The sequence below is a fragment of the Rhinopithecus roxellana genome, chromosome 5 (genome assembly GCF_007565055.1).
Source record: "Rhinopithecus roxellana isolate Shanxi Qingling chromosome 5, ASM756505v1, whole genome shotgun sequence".
NCBI classification, from domain to species: Eukaryota; Metazoa; Chordata; class Mammalia; order Primates; family Cercopithecidae; genus Rhinopithecus; species Rhinopithecus roxellana.
The window spans coordinates 89,089,630-89,115,209 of NC_044553.1; the positions used below are offsets into that span (position 1 = coordinate 89,089,630).

A 25,580-nucleotide genomic window follows, 5' to 3' on the forward strand; every position below is an offset into this window, starting at 1 on the left:
CTCCCCCATTTTGGCTTGGAGAACATTATTCTAAATCATTTCTTTATAGCAGGCATTTCAGAAGACTGCCTTCCAATAAATCGAAATATAGGGGTAATTCAAGAGATGTTCACACCCTGCAGAAACACTGACATCAAAAATAACTCAAACACTTTCGAGAGCCTAAAAATAACAGTACCAAAGGTTTTTAGCTATGCTATCGTCAAGATATGAACAATAATTACTTTTTCCGTAGATTCTTGCTTAGGTGGTAAACTTGCTTACATTTGGAAGCCAATTTTACTGCTATAGGACAAAGAAGTTATATCTTATTTCCACCCTTCTTTAACCTTCATTTACTTTGTTTTTTCCTATTAAGCAAAAGTTTTCTAATACTTTTGCACTCAATTTCATGGACAGTTGAATCTTGCATTTTATTTTTTTAATATGAAAATTAATTAGAAAAGAATAGCTCCTCAGCAGGCCAGAAATAAGTGAACTGAATTATAAGCCTGCATCTCAGCTTGAGACTCTCTTCCAGAGTCAGCAACAATCTGGCTTATTGCCTCAAACTTAACAGCTGGAAAAACATAGGCCCAATGTGTCAAATAAAATGCATGTAAACATGTCTGAAAATGCATGCAAACATGTGGTTTAAAACACTTTTTTAAGTAATATTCTCAAACAGTTTACTAAATTCACAGCACTCATTTATCATCTTAGAAGCAGAGTAAGAGTTTCTTTTCAGCTCAGCAATTTTTATGAAGTTTCCACCCACACTATTTTGTGTACTCACTGAAAGTAAAGGAGAAAAACTGAATAATCAAATGGCAATCTAATAGTTATGCAAGGCTGGGCACAGTGGCTCACACCTCCAATCCCAAGCACTTTGGGAGGCCAAGGCAGGCAGATCACTTGAGGCCAAGAGTTTCAGACCAGCCTGGCCAACATGTTGAAACCCTGTCTCTACTAAAAATACAAAAATTAGCCAGGCAGGATGGTCCACGCCTGTAATCCCAGCTATCGGGAGTCTGAGGCACGAGAATCATTTGAGCGTGGCAGGCAGAGGTTGTAGTGAGCCAAAATCATGCCACTACACTCCAGCCTGGATAACAGAGTGAGACTCTGTCTAAACAAACAAACACACAAACAAACAAACAAAAAATAGTAATTCAGGAGTATATCAACAAATAGGGATTAACAATAGAATACAACACTTCCATTTATATGAATCACACAATTTCATTTATATGAAGCTAAAGAATAGACAAACTGGAAATGTGCTAAAATTAGATGATGGTGAAGGTTGCCCAATCATGTAAATACACCAACAACCATCGAAACAAACATATTAAATAGATGAATTTTATGGTATATAAATTATATCTCAATAAAGGTAATAAATATTATAATACATAAAAATTTGATAGGCCAGGCACAGTGGCTCACTCCTATAATCCCAGCACTCTGGGATGCCAAGATGGGTGGATCACTTGAAGTTAGGAGTTCAAGACCAGCCTGGTCAACATGGTGAAACCCGTCTCTACCAAATATACAAAAATCAGCTGCGTATGGTGGCACGTGCCTGTAATTCCAGCTACTTGGGAGGCTGAGGTATGATAATCACTTGAAAGGGAAGACAGATGCTACTGTAAGCCAAGATCGTGCCACTGCACTCCAGCCTGGGCGACAGAGCGAGACTCTGTCTCAAAAAATAAATAAATAAATAATTTAAAAAATCGAATATTATAATAAACAAAAATTTTATATCTTTAGATTTTTAAAAGTTTAACTTCATTTGTCTTATATAGTGCCTATTGAAAAGTTGTTTCAGATAATTCAGTAAAGTTTAATAAATTATCCCTTTGAACCTAAAAAAAAAAAAAGAACATTCAACACTAACCTACAGTAACAGAAATTAGAATGCTGGTTGCCTGGGGTAGGAAGCAGAGACAGAAAAGGTGCCCAATGGAATATTCTGGGTACCAGATACGTTTTACATCATGATTGAAGTATGATTTACAGGGGTGTATGCTCATTAAACCGTACATTTAAGTTCTGTATGCAAATTATATCTTGATTTTAAAAATTAAACCATTAGCAGGATACAACTAAAATGAGCTTGACTTATGCATATGAAAGCATACCCGAGCCTCCTCTCCAGTCCCAGGTGCATCTTTGGAATACTGCAGAAACTGTGCCACATAGGTCATGATGGACTTTTCATCAGGATCAACAACGTCCACATCTGCAAGATATACCACACTATCAATTAGCTGTTATACATTTGCTATAATGAATATTCAAGAATGGGCTATGCCATAGCCTCTGCCATTTGGTTCACAGACTCTGGAAATGCACCAAAGTAGTCACCCAGCCATCCAATCTCTGTTTACTCAGCCTTGCTGCAAGACTGTGCAGTGGCTAAGAGTTTAGATCTATACACAGAGATAGCTGGGGGGTTAAATCCTGGCACTAGTATGTGCACAGTCTCAGTTTTCTAATAATAAAGTGTCACTACGGGGGTATGTCTGAGGGCATAAGTAGTCAGAGAGAATGAAGAGGAGAAAATAAAGCATTCCTCTTTCTAGACACATGGTGCAGAAATTCCTCCGGGAATGCAGGAACATACAGCAATTAGAATGCATTCCTGACACCTTGGTCTTGGCATGTGTGCAGTAAAGCATCTCCAAAAGCATATATTGTATGGAAAGCTTATCTAAGACATTCACAGAGTTTGTTCATTCATTCATAGAACAAGTAAATCTACTGAGAGCCTTCTACGGGCCAGGCTTTGTGTTGCATTAAGAGTCCATGGTGAAATAAGTTTGTAAAATGCTGAATTAAACAAAATTTTAAAGACTACAAACTCCTATTTATCTTATTTTTTATTTTATTTTAGACAGGGTCTCTCTATGTTGTCCAGGCTGGTCTCAAACTCCTGGCCTCAAGCAGTCTTCCGACCTCAGCCTCACAAGTAGCTAGCATAAGACACTGTGCCAGGCATATAAATTCTATAAAGTACAGAACTTCTCCAGGCATCTAATAAGTGAAGGAGATCATAAAATCACAAAAAGGGGGATGCAATTTGTCACAGACAAAATGAACACCTAATTTGGAGGTGTTCCTTGACCTAAACAAGCAATGAAGATTTTTTTTTTTTAAACTTCAGTTTATTTATTAATTAAGTTAAACTTAAAGCAACAAATATTTACAGGGAGCCAATAAATGTGGGTCACAGGCAGGGGCTACAAGGATATGTAAGGTACGGTCCCTGCCTTTGGAGATCTTATGTTTCAACCCTCTATTCATTCAACTAGTAGATGCTAGATGCCTTAAAACATTATCTGCCCCTCAAGGAGTTTAAGGTTAGGAGAAAACAACAAACAAACACAACACACCATGCATGCTTTAGTGAACATATTTACTAGGTTCGATGAGTGCTCTAAGTCACCTGAAGTAGAAAATAAATCAATCCATTTGCAAACGATGTAATTCAAGGCAGTAAGCATATAAAAGTTAGCAATAAAAAGCTGAGGGTAGGGTCTCAATATAGGAAGAATTTTTAAGAATTAAGTTATTCCATCTTTAACTGAAAAAGATATAAACATCAAGAGATACATAAAATAATGATACTGGCTTATTTAGATATCGCTTTACAAAAACTTCTCATTATATATGAAGCCACGCGTGAAGATTAAATGTGTTAACAATATTATGTCAAAATAGTTCCCTTATTCAAATATGACTACAGTATTTGGTTTGGATAAATAATCATGATGCATTTCATATTTTTGAGCTATTATTTAAGCCATTTATAATGAATTATGGGCAATTATGCAGAGGAAATTTGTTTTTACTACAGTGTCTATTTCATTAGTTGCCTGGTTATTCATACATACAAAATGGAGAAAATATTTTATACTAATAATAAAGATTTGGAGAATCACAATATAAGAAAAGTATTTAAAACAGTCATCAGAAACAGAACAAAAGCATGAGGAAAAATAAAGGAAAAACAAAAGACATGAAAAGCCAAAAAGAAAAGACAAAAGACAAGGAAAGGGAGAAAAGAAGGTAAAAAAGGAAGGGGGGAAAAAGATACAGGTAGAAAGTTAACAAGAATTAGTAACAACCAACATGAAGGCAGACCAATGTCCAAACCATAGAAACACAGCTGTAGGCAGACTGAGCATGGTGGCTTAAGCCTGTAATCCTAGCACTTGGTGAGGCCGAGGCGGCAAATCACCTGAGGTCAGGAGTACTAGACCATCCTGGCCAACAGTGCAAAACCCCCTCTCTACTAAAAATGCGAAAATTTGCCAGGCATGGTGGCACATGCCTATAATCCCAGCTACTCAGGAGGCTGAGGCAGGAGAATTGCTTGAACCCAGGAGGCGAAGGTTGGACTCCAGCCTCGGAGACAGAGCCAAGACACTCCATCTCTAAATAAATAAATAAATAAATAAATAAATAAATGAATGAATGAATGAATGAATGAATGAATGAATATGGCTATAAGCTCACATACAAGTTCTAAGTTCTCATTAGGCTGTGAGCTTACAAATATCTCCTAAATTCAACTCTTACCAAAACCTGAAGTCCAAAGAGGCTAAATACCAGTAGCAAAGAGCACAGGTAGCACCCAGATCTTGGTTTCTAATACCATTCTCCAATAAAAAGAGCCAGGCCTCCTTGGAGAAATGACTGATCCTAAGACTGGGGCAGGAAATACACAAGATGAGCCTGCAGTGTCTTGTCAGGCCAGAAAGTAAGAAAATGCTCAAAAACAAACAAGCAAACCCCATACTGATGGGGAAAAATCAAAGGAGCACAGGAGCCAACTGAAAGAGCTCCTACTGGCCAAAACTTTGAGTGTAAAGAGGACTTTTTAAAAAATTGACCCTTAAAATAAACAAAGTAGTACAAGAAGCCCGTATTGATATAAATAAATGACTGAATAAGTAAGTAAACGGGGGAGAATAGACAAATTTCTGAGCAGAAGAACTTCAAATAATTTACATAGATAATCTGCCATCAAGGAGAGTGAGCGTAACTCTCCCAAGTGTGGGCTATGCAGTGATTTCCCTCCAAAGAGCACAGTATGGAAAGAAGCGGGAGAAAAGAGGAACTTCACCATGAGAGCTCTGATCAGCATTAGCTCAGCCAGGTGAGGCAGTAACTGGGATTACAGGCACACCACCATGCCCAGCTAATTTTGTATTTTTAGTAGAGACGAGGTTTCACCATGCTGGCCAGGCTAGGTCTTGAACTCCTTACCTCATGATCTGCCCACCTCGGCCTCCCAAGGTGCTGGGATTACAGGCATGAGACATAGCACCCCGCTGAAAGTTTATTTAAAAATACAAAAAAAAGGCCAGGTGTGGTGGTTCATGTCTGTAATCCTGGCACTTTGGGAGGCTGAGGTGGGCCAATACTTGAAGCCAGGAGTTCAAGACCAGCCTGGACAACATAGTAAAACCCCATCTCTACTAAAAACACAAAAATTCGCCAGGCACAGTGGCACACACCAGTAGACCCAGCTACTCAGAAGGCTGAGGTAAGAGAATCACTTGAGGCCGGGCGCGGTGGCTCAAGCCTGTAATCCCAGCACTTTGGGAGGCCGAGACGGGCGGATCACGAGGTCAGGAGATCGAGACCATCCTGGCTAACACGGTGAAACCCCGTCTCTACTAAAAAAATACAAAAAACTAGCCGGGCGACATGGCGGCGCCTGTAGTCCCAGCTACCCGGGAGGCTGCGACAGGAGAATGGCGTGAACCCGGGAGGCGGAGCTTGCAGTGAGCTGAGATCCGGCCATAGCGCTCCAGCCTGGGCCACAGAGCGAGACTCCGTCTCAAAAAAAAAAAAAAAAAAAAAAAGAGAGAGAATCACTTGAACCAAGGAGATGGAGGCTGTGATGAGGCAAGACCATACCACTGCACGCCAGCTTGGGAGACTGAGTGAGACCCTGTCTCAAAAAAAAAAAATACAAAAAAATTAGCCAGGCATGGTGGTGCACACCTGTAGTCCCAGCTACTCAAGAGGCTGAGGCACAAGAATCACTTGAACCAAGGAGATGGAGGCTGTGGTGAGCCAAGATCACACCGCTGCACTCCAGCTTGGGAGACTGAGTGAGACCCTGTCTCAAAAAAATATATATATATACAAAAAATTAGCCAGGCATGGTGGCGCACACCTGTAGTCCCAGCTACTCGGGACGCTAAAGCACAAGAATCGCTGTAACCCAGGAGATGGAGGTTGCAGTGAGCCAAGATTGCTGGGCAACAGAGCAAGACTCATTCCAAAAAAAAAGGAATGAAGTATTGATACATGCCACAACATAGATAACCTTGGAGATATTTTGCTAAGTTAAAGAAGCCAGTCACAAAGACCGTGTATTGTATAATTCCATATATGTGAAATGTAATTAGAAAGTACTGGGGCATGAGGGGGGTTGGGGCAAATGGAGAGTAATTGCTAATGGTCACAGGAGTTCCTTTGGGGATGACAAACATGTTCTAAAATGAATGGTGATGATGACTGAACAATTTTGTGAATACAGTTCTCCTTGGTATCCACGGGAACTGCTTCCAGGACTCATCTCTAGATTGCTTTAAATATCCAATACAATGTAAATGCTACGTAATTAGTTGTTATACAATTGTGTGACATGTATTGTTTAGGGAATAATGACAAGAAAAAAGTCTGTACATGATCAGGACAAATGCTTTTCTTTTTCCCCAAATATTTTCAATCCATTGTTGGCTGACTCCATGGATATGGAACCCATAGACACGGAGGGCAGGCTGTATACTAGAAACCACTAATTTGTATACTTAAATGGATACATTATATGGTATGTGAATTATCTCTTAATAGAGCCGCTTAAAACGAAAAAGATTAAGTGACCAATCCACAGTCACCTGGGCAGTGAGTGTGCTGGAACTAGCTGACTCACATCAGCTTAAGAGAGTTGATTGCTAAATGTTCAGAAGTTTTTGTAAGCTGGTTGTGAAAAAATCATCAATAAAAATTAAATCATATAAATGCACAAATTATATTAAAAGCATAGGTAATAAATACTCAAAACTTATCACTTGCCAATTATTGTATTATATTTTACTATTATCTATATGCTCCTGAGGCTGTCTATTGTATCTATGTGACGGAAACAACATATCATGGTGTGGTACTGAACATCTTTTTCTAATTCTGCGTTTAGTGATTGCACATTGGTAACTTGAAATCAGTCATAACGGTAGCATTTATAACACAGAAGTCTGCAAATGAGGGCTTGACTGTTGTTCTGTTAACTGCTAAAAAAGAGATGAATAAAATGTTAATGATGCAGGTAAATCTTAAAAATATGTTCTGTCTAAAGCTGTTAGTTGCGTTGTGAATAGCATAAAAAGTTGAGAAAATATTCTTCTAGTATTCAATTCAGCAAAGAAGTCATTCATGTCATTGAAGAACAAATGAAGTTCTGATATACCTCTTATTCCACTTATTAACATAAAGGAAATTCTAAACTAACATTCATGTCAGAACTACATTTCTTCAGCAAATACAATCCTAAGTCGATTATAGATGGATACAGAGTTTGGCAAAAATCAACAAAAGCATTTTGGGGCTATATGAAATCTATAAGAAAGCATTTCATAAATGTTATAATCATTTATAAAATAATATACATTCCTTAATATCAGTCAAATCTATCATAGTGTAAATGTGTGTATATTTCCCATTATTTGGGAGAGTCAGTCACTAAACATTTGTATACACACCGCAGTAATAGAGCTGAGACTAGAATTCATACGTGCTTGACCTACGCATTCATCATAATTTTCACTAATCCTGTATACCTCTATTATGACCTTAATGTTTTTTTTTAATAGCTTTGGTTATATTATGAAACATTACAATCCAAAGTAAAGTGCTTTTGAGAAAGAAGTAAAATTTTTTAATCTTAATTTTATAAAGTTAAATTATAATTTGATGATGATCTCTGTAAAACTAACCAGTACGCAGGATGTTGTCATTAACAATCCAACACAATTGAGCAGAATCAATGGCCAACCATGTAAGGACAGATGGGAAAGCAGCAGTTTCTATTCTCACAAAGGTTTCAGCTTTAACTCAGAGGGAGTGAGGAGAGACATATAACTAACTTTAATTCAAGACTCAGAGAAACATCTTACAAAAGAGATTTAGAATAGAATAATAGAATCAAGAAGAAAAAAACACAGAACATAATAGAAGAAAATCAAGACAGAGGCTCAAATTATTCCCAATAACAGCATTGTTTGCTTTCAGCTGTGGCTTCCCCTGTAATTACTGAAGTTAACAAATTGGTAGGAATTGTTTAATCATATAAAATTCAATCAACAGTTTAAGTTAAGCCCTCCAGGACTACAATAGAATGTTATTATGTTTATTCATGTATAGATACTATTTTGAAATCAACTTCATGCTAAGCCTTAAAGATTGTTTTAAAAACAAAGAAGCTTCTTTACCTTCTGGTTCCAGCAATCTGGGGATTTTTAATTCTCGTTCTGCAATTCTGAAGGCCTCTCTCAGATTGTCTTTGTTGGATCTCTGCTTCACACTCTTCATGTCAATTAGGTCTGGTCGCAAGGCATGAATGATGGCCAAAAAAGCCATCCCATTTCTCCAACTTGACTTAAAATCTGTCACATTGACAGACTCATAGCTATCATAAAAGGACAAAAACATGATAAATACCATTAAAAATAATGTAACACACCCCTCCACTATCTTCAATAGTAAGTAAAATTTGTCAAATCAAGTAAATTAGATACATCATGCTAGATAAAATTTTTAATCTTGTGATCAATTAAAGGAAAATGCCAAGCTTGATGAAACTCAAAATACCACAGAACACTGATTCTCAAAATTTGGTTCCTGAGCCAGCAGCAACAGTATCACCTGGGGTGCAGGTGTTAGAAATGCAAATTCTCAGGCCAAATCCCATACCTACTGAATCAAACTCTGAAGGTGGGCCTGAAATCTGTGCCTTTAAAAAAGGCCTCCAGGAGATAATGATATTCACCCAAAATTGATGCCTTTCATTACCAAATCTGTTGGCTTAAGCCTGCCTTTAAACTTCTACATACAGGGAAGGTCCCTAACTAGAGGAAATCACTTTCTTTAAGGTGGGACAAATTAAATGATACACTGTGTGCAATTAATGGCCTGTAACTCACTAGACAGATAGACCTTGTCACTCCTCTGCTTAAAACCCATCATGACGGATGAATGGATAAACAAAATGTGGTATATACATGCAATGAATATTATTCATCCTTAAAAAGAAGGGAAATTCTGGCTGGGGGCGTTGGCTCACACCTGCAATCCCAGCACTTTGGGAGGCTGAGGTGGGAGGATCACTTGACACTGAGAGATTGAAGCTGCAGTGAGCTACAATTGCATCACTGCACTCCAGCCTGGGTGACAGAATGAGATTGTCTCAAAAAAAAAAAAAAGGAGGGAAGTTCTGACACATGCTACAACATGAAGGAACCTTAAAAACCATGCTAAGTGAAATAAGCCAGTCACAAAAGGACAAATACCATATGATTCCACTTATATGAGGTATGTAGAGTAGTCAAATTCATAGGGAAGTAGAATGGTGGTTGCCAGAGGCCAGAGGTTGCAGGTGATGGGGAGTTCTAGTTTAACAGGTACAGTTTCACAAAATGAAAAAAGTTCTGGTGACAGAGAGTGGTGATGGCTAGACAACAATATGAATGTAGTTAGTGCCACTGAACTGCACACTTAAAAATGGTCAAAGTGGTGGATTTTAGGTTATGCATATTTTATCACAATAAATATCTATCTATCTATCTATCAATCAATCAATCAACCAACATCATTAGCTAGCCATTGTATTTAGAATAACATCTCTCACCCTGGTCTACAGACCCTATGTGATTTGGCCCCTGCCTGCTTTTCTCATCTTTGTAACTCCCCTCTCTTACAGAGTTACAGTCACCAGCCTCCTTCCTGTTTCTCAAAGCCACCCTCCTAGTCACTGTCCTTGGATGCTCCTTCTCATACATCTTCATAAAGCCTCCACTTGTGGAGTCAGTTCAAAGTCTCTCTGCAGCAAAGCCCTGTCTTACCACCTGCACTAAAGGAGACACTCTCCCTGCCCTCAACCTTCTTGACCATATCAAAAGTCCTTCATAATCTTGCCAACTGTAATTATCATATTTCTTCATGATGATTCCTGCTTTCCCCATCAGGATGCAAGCCTTTGAGAGCAAGGGCTTTGCCTTTCTTGTTCACCACTGTAGACTCATTCCCCAAACAATGCCTGACATATAATCAGGGCTTAAGACACATATTTTTTAAAAAATCACTCTATCACTATTCCGTGCTTCATAAGGGATCAGTGAAGTTTTGCAAAAGGGTATAGTTGCCTGCAACATTTGGGATATATTCTAGAACAACTATCGTGTCCTTTCATATCCCATAAAAAGCAGGAAGAAATTCAATAGACTATTTTAAGGTATGAATCAAATGATAAAAGCTACTCAGGAAACAGGTCTGCTCCAGATGACCTGGGTTTTCCTGTTTACTTAGGGGAAAAAAGTTTAAAACTATGACTGTAATAAACTACATAGCAGTCAGTGATTTTTGTGTTGTCTAACAAATATGTCTGTGGTATCTACCCAGAAACTGTTCTAAATGCTTTAAAAAAATTAATTCTTATCATGCATATAACAACCTATGATATATTACTGTTGTTCACATTTTATGACTGAAGAAATTGGAACACAAAGAGATTAGGTGTTCAAAGTCACCAGTTAGAAAGTACAGGGCACCAGCACTTCAAATCCAGGTACTCTGACTTTAGAACGTGCAAGACTAAGCTAAACTATTAGGTGGGTGCAAAAGTAATTGCAGTTTTTACCATTAAAAGTAATGGCAAATTGTAATGCTATGGCAAAAGTAATGCAATTACTTTTAAGTAATTAAAAGTAATGGCAAAAACCGCAATCACTTTTGCATCAACCTAATAATAACTAAAGGGATGGTGGCTGCAGCTGAGGGCAGGGCCAGACCTCAACACCTTGAGTACTGAACCAGCACTGCACTGACTGGCAGGCACTGTACCCAATACTGTGTAGGTCAGCTCTGCACTGATGAGCCAAAGCCAATACCATAAAGATGCTGCTGCCAGACCTTAGAGAGGGTGGAATTAGGCTCCTGGTTGGCAGAACCTACACTCATTTAGATGTGGAGAATGGGGCCTGATTCATCTGTTTCACAAATGAGAAAATACAACATACTACTTACGAAAGAGTCTTATTGAAATAAAACACAAATATTGAAATAATAAAACACAGGATATTGAAATAAAAGTTATATAATACCACCAATGATGGCCAAAACTAGGATAAACCCATGAAGAATTACTTAAGAAGAGGTGCTACATTTTAATAAGCTTAGCATAAGCTCTATAGCTGAAAACTAAGAAAGATGGGGAGACGTGAAGAAAAGATAAACTGTGGTAAAATATTTGGGGCTTTGAAAGGACTTTAAGGTTATTTATGCATAAATGAAATAAATCTGAGTAGACACAATAATGCTTTTCACAAATGCTGTTTGGGATTTTTAAAATTTAGAAAACTGGAGTACAGGCCAGGCGCGGTGGTTCAAGCCTGTAATCCCAGCACTTTGGGAGGCCGAGACAGGTGGATCACAAGGTCAGGAGATCGAGACCATCCTGGCTAACATGGTGAAACCCCGTCTCTACTAAAAAATACAAAAAACTAGCCGGGTGAGGTGGCGGGCACCTGTAGTCCCAGCTACTCGGGAGGCTGAGGCAGGAGAATGGTGTGAACCTGGGAGGCGGAGCTTGCAGTGAGCCAGGATCCGGCCACTACACTCCAGCCTGGGTGACAGAGCGAGACTCCGTCTCAAAAAAAAAAAAAAGAAAGAAAACTGGAGTACAATTATCTCTAGGAGATTCAAGAAACAGTTCATTTAATATACTTTAAACCTCTATATAAGGTTATGTATGTTTATGGCTGTCATAAAATATAGAGAATGAATGACAACTAAAGAAAAGTAAGGCTGGGCCGGGAACAGTGGTTCACCCCTGTAATCCCAGCACTTTGGGAGGCCGAGGTGGGCAGATCACCTGAGGTCAGGAGTTTGAAACCAGCCTGGGCCAACCTGATGAAACCTCATCTCTACTAAAAATACAAAATCAGCTGGGCATGGTGGTGCACACCTGTAATGCCAGCTACTCAGGAGGCTGAGGCAGGAGAATTGCTTAAACTCAGGAGGTGGAGGTTGCAGTGAGCTGAGATCCTGCCACTGCACTCCAGCCTGGGCGACAAGAGCGAAACTCCCTATCAAAAAAAAGAAAAGTGCCGGGCGCGGTGGCTCAAGCCTGTAATCCCAGCACTTTGGGAGGCCGAGATGGGCGGATCACAAGGTCAGGAGATCGAGACCATCCTGGCTAACCCGGTGAAACCCCGTCTCTACTAAAAAATACAAAAAACTAGCCGGGCGAGGTGGTGGGCGCCTGTAGTCCCAGCTACTAGGGAGGCTGAGGCAGGAGAATGGCGTAAACCCGGGAGGCGGAGCTTGCAGTGAGCGGAGATCCAGCCACTGCACTCCAGCCTGGGTGACAGAGCAAGACTCCGTCTCAACAAAAAAAAAAAAAAAAAAAAAAAAAAGTAAGGCTGAAGGCAGAAATTCAGCTCTATCTTGGCCTTTCAACAGGAAGGACTTACTCTGAAGTCCTGCATTTGAAGGGCTTAGCAACATATTTATGACCCTATTTACCTAACAATGCTATGATGTGACAAGAAATGCCCTGTGAACTCTACAGTTCTAGTAGAGAGATCTCCTGCATCTACAGTCCTTATTTTTCCTAAGCTCCAGCTCAGACATTGGTTAAAATGGAAAAGTAAATTGTCTCCCAAGAGCAGAAAACACTTTTCTTTCTTTAAAAGAAAAACAAGATATGAGCACTAACTTTCCTTCATTATCCCCACTTTTAAAAAATGCATACTCCAGCCTGGTGTGGTAGCTCACACCTGTAATCCCAGCACTTTCAGAGATGGAGGCAGGTGAATTGCTTGTGCTCAGGAGTTCTTGAAACCAGCCAGGGCAACATGGCAAAACCCCATCTCTACAAAACATACAAAAATTAGCCAGACATGGTGGTGTGTACCTGCAGTCCCAGCTACTCAAGAGGCTAAAGTGGAAGGATCAATTGAGCCTGGGAGGTCAAGGCTGTAGTGAGCCATCATCGCACCACTGCAGTCCAGCCTGGGTGACAAAGTGAGACTCTGTCTCAAAACGTATACTGTCTGGTCTCTGTGCTTCCTAATTGAGCTATGTTCCTAAACTCTGAGGTCTCTTAATACACTCACATACATCTTCAAGAGATAAGTTTTGTGTGTGTGTGTGTGTGAGAGGGAGACAGAGTTTCGCTCTTGTTGCCCAGGCTGCAGTGAAATGGCGTGATTTCGGCTCACCACAACCTCCACCTCCCAGGTTCAAGCAATTCTCCTGCCTCAGCCTCCCAAGTAGCTGGGATTACAGGCACGTGCCACCATACCAGGCTAATTTTTCACAGAGACGGGATTTCACCATGTTAGCCAGGCTGATCTCGAACTCCTGACCTCAAATGATCTGCCGGCCTCAGCCTCCCAAAGTGCTGGGATTATAGGAGTGAGCCATCATGCCTGGCACTTAAATACCACTTTATTTCCATGTAATAATATGCCCCCTAAACACAGCAGGTGGGAATGAGTTAGTTTACCCAGGTGATACTACCTTCCAGCCTTTGAAACCAAACGTGGCTGAGCTCTCAGGCTTCCACATATGGAAGAAGCACTGAGAGGAAGGGGGATAGTGAGAATTTTCATTTTAAGTGAGGGAGGTGTTTGGGTGGTGAGGTGGTATTGGTTGATACAGTTGCCCTGTGTGTCTCTTTGGATCATAGCAAACTACTTACGTGGCGCATTGTTCCTGAGCCCACAAAAGAAGGGCCTTTTTTGCAGACACCTGCCATCTTGCTTGTACTTTGGAGCATTTCTTAGCTGGAGGACTTGAGGTAGGAGAAGAATCAACCACACTCACATCATCCAGGGAAGGCTGATTGTAACTGCAAGGAAGAGTCTGGGCAAGCTTCTCAATCTAAGGAAGGCAAAGTAAGACTTAATGTTTATAAAAGCATAAGTTACCAGCATTGGGCCAAAATAAGACCTAAAAAGCATCCTATGACAGTCATAGTTTACTCCTGGTGAAATGAATACTGGGCAAATCCTTGAATAACAGCATCTGCTATGGGGGCTGCACTTTTGCTTCCTAAGGTATGACTTGGGTCATTCCTTACACTCACCCAGGCATGCTGCCCCACACTGAGGGATGTCCCTCATCGATGCATCCCCCTGAAGTACTTATGGAGCACTTCACTGTAGCTTAACGCCTGTCAAACGAATTTAACTGAACCAAATTGAGCTCCTAGTCTAGAGTACCTTGAGAGACTGGATCAAGTGAAATGCATCCATTAAGGACAAATGTACACATCAAAAAAAAGATAGTCAAACACATGGATAGACAAGTCCAGAGGAAACAAATAAAACTGCCATTAAATCTACGAAAAACAATTGCATTAGTAATTTAAGAAATTTAAATATATGCAGCAAAAGGATAGCTTTTACTATATTATACAGGCAAAATAAATGTAAAGGCAATATCCAGCGATGGTCAAAGTATGAGAAACTAGATATTCTTATATTGTTAGTAAATGTACAAATTGGCTCAATTTTTTTGGAGGGCGATGTCAACAACACAATTAACAAACTTGATCTGATTAGCATTGATCCGGTAAGCACTACACCAACATTGCTTTCACAAGCGTACAGAACATTTATTGAAACTGACCATGCTGCACCATAAATCAAGCTGCAGCAATTTTGAAAGACTGAAATCATTCAGAGTATGTTCTCTGACCACATCGAAATTCTAGTCAGTAGCAAAGATATAACAGATAAAATCTCCAAATATTCAGAAATTAAGATAAATAAATATATATATATATATATATATATATACAGTTTTTTTTTTTTTTTTTTTTTTGAGATGGAGTCTCGCTCTGTCACCCAGGCTGGAGTGCAGTGGTGCAATCTCGGCTCACTGCAACCTCCGCCTCCCAGGTTCAAGTGATTCTCCTGCCTCAGCCTCCTGAGTAGCTGGGATTACAGGTGCATATCACCACGCCCGGCTAATTTTTGTATTTTTGGTAGAGACAGGGTTTCACCATGTCGGTCAGGTTGGTCTCGAACTCCTGACTTCGTGATCCGCCTGCCTTAGCCTCCCAAAGTGCTGGGATTATGGGCGTGAGCCACCACACGCGGCCTAAGCAATATATTTTTATATGGCCCATGGGTCAAATGAGAAACAGAAATGAAAATTAGAAAATATTTTAAACAGAATAATTAAAACGTTATACTCACAGATTGAAAGATGCAGTATTTTTTAAATGTCAATTTTTTTCTGAAACGTTTTATACATGCCATGTAATCCTAATAAAAATCCCAGCAGGAGTGTGTGTGTGTGTGTGAGAATGTGTGTGTGTGTGCGCGCACACACACGCGTGAAAACTGACAAGTTATTTATAAAATGTATATAAAAATGCAAAAAGCAAAGAATAATGAAGATTTTCTTAAAGAACAAGTTGGACAACTTACACTATCAGATATCAAGACTTACTATATAGTTACCAAAATTACAAAGTATAGTACTGGTGCAAAGAGAAGTGATGAAAGAAAATAGGTCATTTGAAAATAGAGCCTCACATATAGGGCGACTTCATGTCGACTTCACGTGTGAAGGTGACACTACAGCACAGTAGGAACATGGTGAGCTTTTCAATAAACTGTTGGGTCAACTGGATAGCCATATGGAAAAAAGTAAATTTCGATTGTTTCAACACAGCATATAAAATCAATTCATTCTTGAAAGATTGTAGAGCTAAATATAGAATTTAAAACAATTATATTTTCAGAACTGGGCTGTCCAGTATGACAGTCACTAGGCACATGTGAGATTTAAATTCAAATTAATTGAATAATTCATTTCCTCTGCCACACTAGCCACATCTCAAGTATTCAATAGCCACAAGTGGCTTGAACCCAGGAGGCAGAGGTTGCTAGTAGTCACTGTTTTGTACAATATAGCTATGGAACAGTTCCATCATTGCAGAAAATCCTATTGGACAAAATTGTTCTAGAAAATAATGTAAGAGAATACCTTCATAGTAAAAAGAGGTATTTAAAGAATATAACAGGCCAGGCGTGGTGGTTCACACCTGTAATCCCAACACTTTGGGAGGCCAAGGCAGGTGGACCACCTGAGTTCAGGAGTTCAAGACCAGCCTGACCAACACGGTGAAACCCCATCTCTACTAAAAACACAAAAATTGGCTACGCCTTGTTGTGTACACCTGTAGTCCCAGATACTCAGGAGGCTGAGGCAGGAGAATCACTTGAACCCAGGAGGTGCACATTGCAGTGAGCCAAGATTGTGCCACTGCACTCCAGCCTGGGCAACAGAGCAGGACTCCGTCTCAAAAAAAAAAAAAAAAAAAAAAAGGAATATAAAAGTATAAGCCACAAAAGAAGTTGATAAATTCAAACTATATTAAAATTATGAATGCTTCTTCATTAAAAGATTGAAAAAGCCACAGAATCAGAATTATTTGCAATTTACATATATTCTACAGAAGACTTTTGTCCTCTATATATTATATTATACTGTAATATATGTTATATTATAGTATGTATAATATATTATAAAATATTATTACAATATTATATATTACAGTATATAATATATACTGGACAAAAGTTATATATTACAGTATATATATTATATATACTGGAGATCACATATACATATATATGTTTTTATATTATATAAAATATAATACATATGTATTATATAATATATACATTTACATATTTTATATAATATATTCATGTTATATATTATAAACATATATTATATATGTATATGTGATCTCCATATGTATATATGATCTTCAGTATATGTGTATATGTGTATTCATCTATATCTACATCTCCAGTACACATGTGTATGTTTTTGGGAGACAGGGACTTGCTCTGTTGCCCAGGCTAGAGTGCAGTAGCACAATCATGGCTCACTGCAGTCTCAACTTCCTAGACTCAAGTGCTTCTCCCACTTCAGTCTCCAGAGAAGCTGGGACCACAGGCAGGTACCACCATTCCCAGCTAATTATTTTTATTTTTGTAGAGATGGGGTCTCCTTATGTTGCCCAGGCTGGTATTGTTGACTATGGCAGAGGAGAGAGTAGGAAGCTTCTGGGCTCAAGCAATGCTCCTGCCTCAGCCTATCAAAGTGCTGGGATTATAGACATGAGCCACCGCACCTAGCCTAGAATGTATTTTAAAACATCTATAAATCATTACACATAACATCAAGGCTTAAATAATAAATTTTAAATGCCAAGTATTAGCAGCAGAGATTGTAGCAAGAAATTCTGGTGAGTATAAATTGGAAGAACTACTTTGATTAACTGTTTGGCAGTATATACTAAAGCTAAAGATCATTTGCTCTGACACCATCAGCTCCGTTCCTAGGTAGATACAGGATGGAAATGAGGATATATACAAGGTATATACAAGAATGTTCCGAACACCTTTATTCATAGTAGCTAAAAACTGGCAACAGGTCACGTGTGGTGGCTCATGCCTGTAATCCCAGCACTGTGGGAGGCCGAGGTGGGCTAATCACCCGAGGTCAGGAGTTCGAGACCAGCCTGGCCAACACTGTGAAACCCCATCTCTAGTAAAAATACAGAATTAGCTGGGCATGGTGGCACACACCTATAATTCCAGCTACTCAGGCGGCTGAGGCCAGAGAATCGCTTGAACCCAGGAGGCAGAAGTTGCAGTGAGCCAAGATCATGCCCCACTGCACTACAGCCAGGGTGACGGAGTGAGACTCCATCTCAAAAAACAAAACAGAACAAAACCAAAAACAAACAAAAAAACTGGCAGCAAAAGAAATGTGCACCAACAATACAATGGTAAATATGTTATGGTATATTCACACAATTGTATATTCATGCACAACAATGAACAAGAAAGACTTACTGATACTTGCTACGATAAGGTAAATCTTACAGACATGATATAAAATGAAATAAGTCAAACACAAAAGAGTACATAGTGTACATAAGAGAAGACATTTATAATTCCATTTGTATGGTGTTAAAGACTCTACACTTATCCATAGGGCTCAAAGTGGTGCTTACCTTTAGGAAAGGAGGGCAGTGATTGGGAGAAAGACCTGGGGCACTTAGGGATGCTGGCAAAGTTCTATATTTTTATCTGGCAGGGTGATTATATGGGTGTGTTTCATTTATAAATATTCATCAAACTCTACACTTAAGTCCTGTTCATTTTTATCTGTGTGTGTTACATATACATTGACAAAAGTTTACTTGAAATTTTTTAATTTAAAAAAAAAAAAAGGCCAAGTGTGGTGGCTCACGTCTATAATCCCAGTACTTTGGGAGGCTGAGGCGGGTGAATCATTTCAGGTCAGGAGTTCAAGACCTGCCTGGCCAACATGGTGAAATCCCGTCTCTACTAAAACTACAAAAATTAGCCAGGCATGGTGGTTGGCACCTGTAATCCCAGCTACTCAGGGGGCTGAGGCATGAGAATCACTTGAACCCAGGAGGTGGAGATTGCAGTGAGCCAAAATCGCGCCACTGCACTCCAGCCTTGGCAATAGAGCAGTCTCAAATAAATAAATAAATAAATAAATAAAATTAAAATAAAAATAAAAGCTTTAAGTTCAGCATGGTGGCTCACGTCTGTAATCCCAGCACTTTGAGAGGCCAAGGCGAGCAGATCATGAGGTCAGGAGTTCAAGACCAGCCTGGCCAATATGGTGAAACCCCATCTCCTAAAAATACAAAAATTAGCCAGTTGTGGTGGCACACGCCTGTAGTCCCAGCTACTTGGGAGGCTGAGGCAGAAGAATCAATTGCACCCAGGAGGTGGAGGTTGCAGTGAGTCAAGATTCCACCACTGCACTCCAGTCTGGGCAACAGAGTGACACTCTGTCTCAAAAAAAAAAAAAGCTATGGCACAATGCCACTTCTAAGAATTTGGCCCATGGAAATAATTAAGATTGTATAGCAAAGGTTTTATCTTAAGGGCATTCTTATCTGAAATTACCTATAATTACAAATGATCATGAGCTTTCTGACTATCCATTAGTGAAATACAGTACTTTACAACAAACATCATGCCTCCATATACATATACACACACACATATACACATATATATATATATTCAGAAAGCCGTTCAACAGAGCATGCTGAAAACAGTATGGATAACATGACCCCATTTTGTTAAAATATATACATATGAAGATACATTAATTCTTGCTGTATATATCATAAAGACTATACACTAAATTATTTATAGCAGCTATAGTGAGTGGTAGATAATTTTACTATCTGTATTAAAATTGTTAATTATACTTCAAATACCAGAAAACTATAGGAAAAAATAATACATGACCATGAACTATCAAATTTTAACATTTTACCATATTTGGTTTAGATTTTCTTAAAGAAATAAAACACAGGCCGGGCGTAGTGGCTCACGCCTATAATCCCAGCACTTTGGGAGCCCGAGGCAGGCGGATCACAAGGTCAGGAGTTCAAGACCAGCCTGAGCAACATGGAGAAACCCTGTCTCTACTAAAAACACAAAAATTAGCTGGGCATGGTGGCGCACACCTGTAATCCCAGCTACTCAGGAGGCTGAGGCTGGAGAATCTCTTGAACCCAGGAGGCGGAAGTTGCAGTGAGCTGAGATCACGCCACTGCACTCCAGCCTGGGTGACAGAGCAAGACTCCATCTCAAAAAAATAAAATAAAATAAATCATTTTAAAAAAAAGAAATAAAACACAGATACAATCTAAGCCTCTTTCTCTCTCCAATCCCATTTTATCCTTTCCCAGAAAAAAAACGCACAAGCTTAAATTTAGTTTTCATCATCCTCATGCATATTATTCCACTGTAATTACAAATGCATGTATCCAGAAATAATATATAGTCTGTCTCTGCATGTTTTAAATTTTATATGTTAGTTATGCTATTTTCTAGTTTTTCTAAAATAAGTATTGTTCCCAAGTTATTTTTAAAATAATTATGGAAATACAGAAAATGCAACTTTTTAGGTAGTGCAGACACCCTGAGCTATGTCAGAATTCCAGGCCTGAAAAAACATATTTATCAATCAGATGTTTTATAAAGTCAGAACTATAACTATCACAAAATCTTGATGTCCTCGCATAAGAGCTAGCATATAGTAAGTGTCAAAACTATCTGTGAAACGAAATGAATCTACAACTCAGTCTTGGGATAGAACTGGATGTTGTGGGATTATTCGTAGTCAGATAGGACAGGGGTCCCCCAAAATGGGGAGGCTTTAAAAAATTCAGTGGCTAGATTTCAAGCATTTACTCCAGAAGCTTTCTACTCTCTCCTCTGCCATAGTAAACAAACAATAAGAAGCAAACATTTACCATGGCAGGTTCTGTTCAGACTGGTGCTGATATTATGAATAATGCAGGATATCATGATAATTCAGCATTCAACTTTCAATTGAAAAACAGCAACAGGGCAGGCACGGTGGCTCATGCCTGTAATCCCAGCACTTTGGGAGGCCAAGGCAGGCAGATCACCTGAGGTCAGGAATTTGAGACCATACCTGGCCAACATGGTGAAACCCCATCCTTACAAAATATACAAAAATTAGACCGGGCACAGTGGCTCACACCTGTAATCTCAGCACTTTGGGAGGCAGAGGTGGGTGGATCACCTGAGGTCAGGAGTTCAAGACCAGCCAGACCGACACTGGAGAAACCTCGTCTCTACTAAAAATACAAAATTAGCTGGGCGTGGTGGTGCATATCTGCAATTCCAGCTACTCAGGAGGCTGAGGCAGAATAATCACTTGAACCCGGGAGGTGGAGGTTGCAGTGAGCCAACATCGCACCACTGCACTCCAGCCTGGGCAACAAGAACAAAACTCCACCTCAAAAAAAAAAAAAGAAAGAAAAAAAATATGAAAATTAGCTGGACACGGTGGCATGCGCCTGAAGTCCCAGCTACTCAGGAGGCTGAGACAGGAGAATCACTTGAATTCAGGAAGCAGAGGTTACAGTGAGCTGAGACTGCGCCACTGCACTCCAGCCTGGTTGACAGAGCGAGACTCTGTCTCCAGGAAAAAAAAACCAATTAACAGAAATGGCAAAAGGTCTGCTATTATTTTCTACCTGTTCAAGATTTCTAGAGGTCCTATTTATAGGAGATGCTCAGGACTGAATTTAGTCAACTCACACTTATTGCATTACATTATTTTATACTGTGGTAGGGTAGAAATAATTTTTATATCATCAAACTACTTACATGAAAGTGCAGGATAATTGTCCAAATTAGGCCAAGGATAATGGATGGGTTTCCATCAATGATATCAGTAACATGAATATTTATTAGCTTAATCTGGAAAACAAGAAATGCAGGTTAAAAGGAGGAAATATTCCAGAGCATTAATCTCGCCTGTGAATTTTTAAGTAAAATTTACACTTACTGATCGGTTTCTTAGGAATGTCAAAGCATGTTCTATATTGATTCTACACTGGAATGTATTAGATCCTTTATCCCGAGGCTGTGAAATTCAAGCAAATATATTACTCACAAAAAATGAAATATCTATTTTTTAAATCAACAGAAAGTCTCTCAGTGTCATTTAAAAATCTTACCAACTGTTGCCCAGAAAGTACTTCTAGCAGATCCAGGAGGACATGCCCTTTTTTAATGTCTGTAAATAGGTCGGATATAACTGAGGGAGAAGTGTGCTGCAGAAGGTCACAAGAAAAATAATCATTCAAACTGTGGTCCAAAAACCAAACCTTTAAGGATCTCATAAATGTGCTTTGTGAAAAACTAAAATTCAGTAATGACTTTCTTCTTAATTAAGAGAATGAGAAAGAACATGCAAAGATTCATATCAAAACATAAGAAAAGTAGCAAATTTAAATTATCTTATGGCAAATTTCCAGTAACACAACACCCTTTCTGCATGGAGCTTTCACTGAGAGCTTAAAACCTGTGCACACAAGCGGCATTAAAGACGTTTAGAATCAGTCACTAGTGACTCATCTGGAGAGTAGATTACATTTCTGGAGTAACCTGCTTATGTATTTACCCTTTCTTAGAATTACAAGCATCGTGTTGAAATGGACAGAGAGAAAACAGTGTGCGTGGTCTGTGAGAAGAGGCTCATTCATCATATATCTAGGTTACTCTAGACACTCAGCATCAGTGTGGTAGGATGGCACCGTGATTATGATCAAGGCTGCCGAGTCCAGATTGTCTGGGTTCATATCCCAACACTATCACTTCTAAGCTATGTGACCACATGCAAGTCACATCCCTTCTCTGCACTGAAGTTTCCTTGACCTTTAAACAGGTATATTACTATCTATCTCATAGGGATGTCGTGAAATCATTTGTCAGGAGTTGTCACAATCATTACTTTTAAAGACTTCAGGACAGTTTCTAATATATAACATTCATTATATGCATATCAGTATTACTATTATTTCACTTGAAGAGATGTGATTAAATATTTTATAGCACTGTCCCATATCCTCAACAAAAGTACTTTTTTGTCTGTGTGAGAAAGAGTAACGAATAAATCAAAACAAGATCAAGATAACTTTTAAAACATCTTCTTTCAAGAAAAGACATTCCACAACCTTGTCCCTGTCATCACCAGTACCATTTTTTAATGGCCTCCTTGGGGACAAAATAGAAGGAGTATGGGGAGTAACAAACAGATTTATAACCTAATTTGGTCTTTGTTTGCTTACCCTGGCCAACTGTGAGTTTATCCAGCACGTAAAGGCCTTCTTCTGGGTGTCTTCCTGTTCAGCTACCAAAGAAGGAACAACAGCAGTTATAAAACCAGAAGCCTCAGAAACCTCCTGCACATATCAGAACTTCAGAGGTCTGTCACACTGGGTAGGTGCCTGTGTTTCACAAGCTTACAAACTTTCCAGGATTTAGTCTAAATTGTAGATGTTTGTCCAAGTAGTGTTTTAAAAAGCATGTTGATAGGATATTTTTTTTAAAAACATGGGTTTGTTGACGAGACAATGGTTTTTAATATTTTTTACTGACTAAAGAATTAGGACCACGGTGCTGTGGTTCACACCTGTAATCCCAGCACTTGGGAGGCCGAGGTAAGCAGATTGTTTGAGCTCAGGAGTTCGAGACCAGCCTGGGCAACATAGAGAAATCTCATCTTTACAAAAAATACAAAAATTAGCTAGGCGTGGTGGCATGAACCTGTGAGGGGGGAAGATGGTTTGAGCCCGGGAAGTCAAGGCTGCATAAGTCGTGATCATGCCCCTGCACTGCAGCCTGGTCAACAGAGTAAGACTCTGTCTCATTTAAAAAAGAAAAAGAAAAAAGAACTGAGACCCTATACCACCTTGACAGTACTGTACAAAGAACTGTGAACAGCAACAGGAGCTCCTAACCCACAAAGACTTTAAGTTTAAGCCAAAACCACGCAGTAAAGATGACCCCAGAATATAAGATGTTTTAAATGGCACATAAAATCATTACGGTTTAGTCTTAACACTTATCACGGAGAATATATTGCCACTGAATTAACTGTAAATGAGCTGTAATTAGTCAGAGAGAACTGAGTTCAAATCCTGTTTCTGTTATGGAGTAGCTGTGTGACCTTGAGCCGTGCCCTTGTTTAATACAAAAGTAATAGGCATTTGTCTCTAGAGATTGTTATGAGAATCTAATGATTCACTTAAAGTGATTAGCATAGACTCTGGCACATAAGAAGTGCTGGCTATTACTCTTACTAAACACGTAGGGGTTGGACATGGTGGTTCACGCCTGTAATCTCAGCACTTTGGGAGGCCAAGGCCTGGTGGATCACCTGAGGTCAAGAGTTCGAGACCAGTCTGAGCAACATGGGGAAACCCCATCTCTAATAAAAATGCAAAAACTGGCCGGGCGCGGTGACTCAAGCCTGTAATCCCAGCACTTTGGGAGGCCGAGACGGGCAGATCACGAGGTCAGGAGATCAAGACCATCCTGGCTAACACGGTGAAACCCCGTCTCTACTAAAAAATACAAAAAACTAGCCAGGCGAGGTGGCGGACACCTGTAGTCCCAGCTACTCGGGAGGCTGAGTCAGGAGAATGGCGTAAACCTGGGAGGCGGAGCTTGCAGTGAGCTGAGATCCGGCCACTGCACTCCAGCCTGGGCCACAGAGCGAGAATCCGTCTCAAAAAAAAAAAAAAAAAAAAAAAAAGCAAAAATTAGCCAGGCGTGGTGGCACATGCCCGAGTAGGCCCAGCTACTCAGGAGGCTGAGACAGGAGAATCATTTGAACCCAGGAGGCAGAGGTTGCAGTGAGCTGAGATCGTGCCACTGCACTCCAGCCTGGGTAACGACGCGTGACTTCGTCTCAAAAAGAAAAAAAAAAAAAAAAACCCAGGTAGGAGTCAAGGGGAAGACCTGAACCCTCAGAGTACAGCCCTTCTTGCCCCTCTGAGCAGGAGTGGGCCCCACACTGACACCATACCTCCTCTAGCCCTCTACCCCGATTTTCAGCAGACATTCTTGACACCGAGGTTAGCCCTGTACTCATGAACTGAGCTTCCATCTCCCCAGGCCTCCTCACCTGGATGGGCAGGGATAAGCATAGGCCCAGACACCCGTTGCATCCTGTGCCCAATGCTTACGGCCTTGCCACCATCAACCTCAAGTTCACCGGGCCTCATCTCACTATACCCTTTATCCCTGCTTATATCAGCCAATGCATGCACACATGCACACACTCACATGCATGCATGCAAACACACACATAAGCACACATGTATATACATGCACACATGCACACACACGCACATGCACTCTAGACTCTCAGGTCCCTCTCATTCATTTCTCTCTAATTCCCAAAAGACTCTGCATATCCCCCCAACTTTTCTCATCTCCCACCTCTCCTTAAGTTCTAAAATGCTTCCAATGATGATGAAATCTGTGGTGCGCCATCAGCAAAATCCCCTCCGTGCCCAATACCCTCTCTGGTGTTGAGGCTTTGCCTTCCTACTCTCATGGAAACCTGGCCCTCCTTTGAGAATACCGCTTCCCCTGCAGCCCTCTCAAGTGGCGGCTTTGCTTTCTCTTGCAGCCCTCGTACCACTGTTTCCTCGCTCCTCGTGGCCACCTCCAGTTCATCCTCTACCCTCTTTGTCCCTGAAATCCCCTAGCTTTGAGTCTCATGTCATCAGACTATCCTTGCTATCACAATTGTTACCTGCCTCTATCATTTCTCATCCTCTCTGCTCCTTCTCCACTGTCACTCTGTCCAATAGAACTCCTGTCTAACTCATAGTACTTTCTTATTTACTTATTTTTAGACAGGGTCTCACTCTGCTG

At 39.9% G+C, this 25,580-nt stretch overlaps 1 protein-coding gene across 14 annotated transcripts in view; it reads right to left on the bottom strand.

Annotated features, from left to right (window-relative positions):
• The window catches only part of SYNE2 (spectrin repeat containing nuclear envelope protein 2), a 392,481-nt gene that overhangs the window by 275,800 nt on the left and 91,101 nt on the right, over window positions 1-25,580 (bottom strand). For all 14 annotated transcript variants that reach the window (XM_030929921.1, XM_030929916.1, XM_030929913.1 and 11 more), the window contains 7 exons: window positions 22,982-23,043; window positions 21,869-21,964; window positions 21,697-21,774; window positions 21,516-21,608; window positions 13,985-14,166; window positions 8,496-8,692; window positions 2,127-2,227 (listed from right to left, as the gene is read on the bottom strand). In XM_030929921.1, coding sequence (XP_030785781.1) covers window positions 2,127-2,227; window positions 8,496-8,692; window positions 13,985-14,166; window positions 21,516-21,608; window positions 21,697-21,774; window positions 21,869-21,964; window positions 22,982-23,043 — 809 coding nt within the window. The remainder of the gene's footprint in view (window positions 1-2,126; window positions 2,228-8,495; window positions 8,693-13,984; window positions 14,167-21,515; window positions 21,609-21,696; window positions 21,775-21,868; window positions 21,965-22,981; window positions 23,044-25,580) is intronic.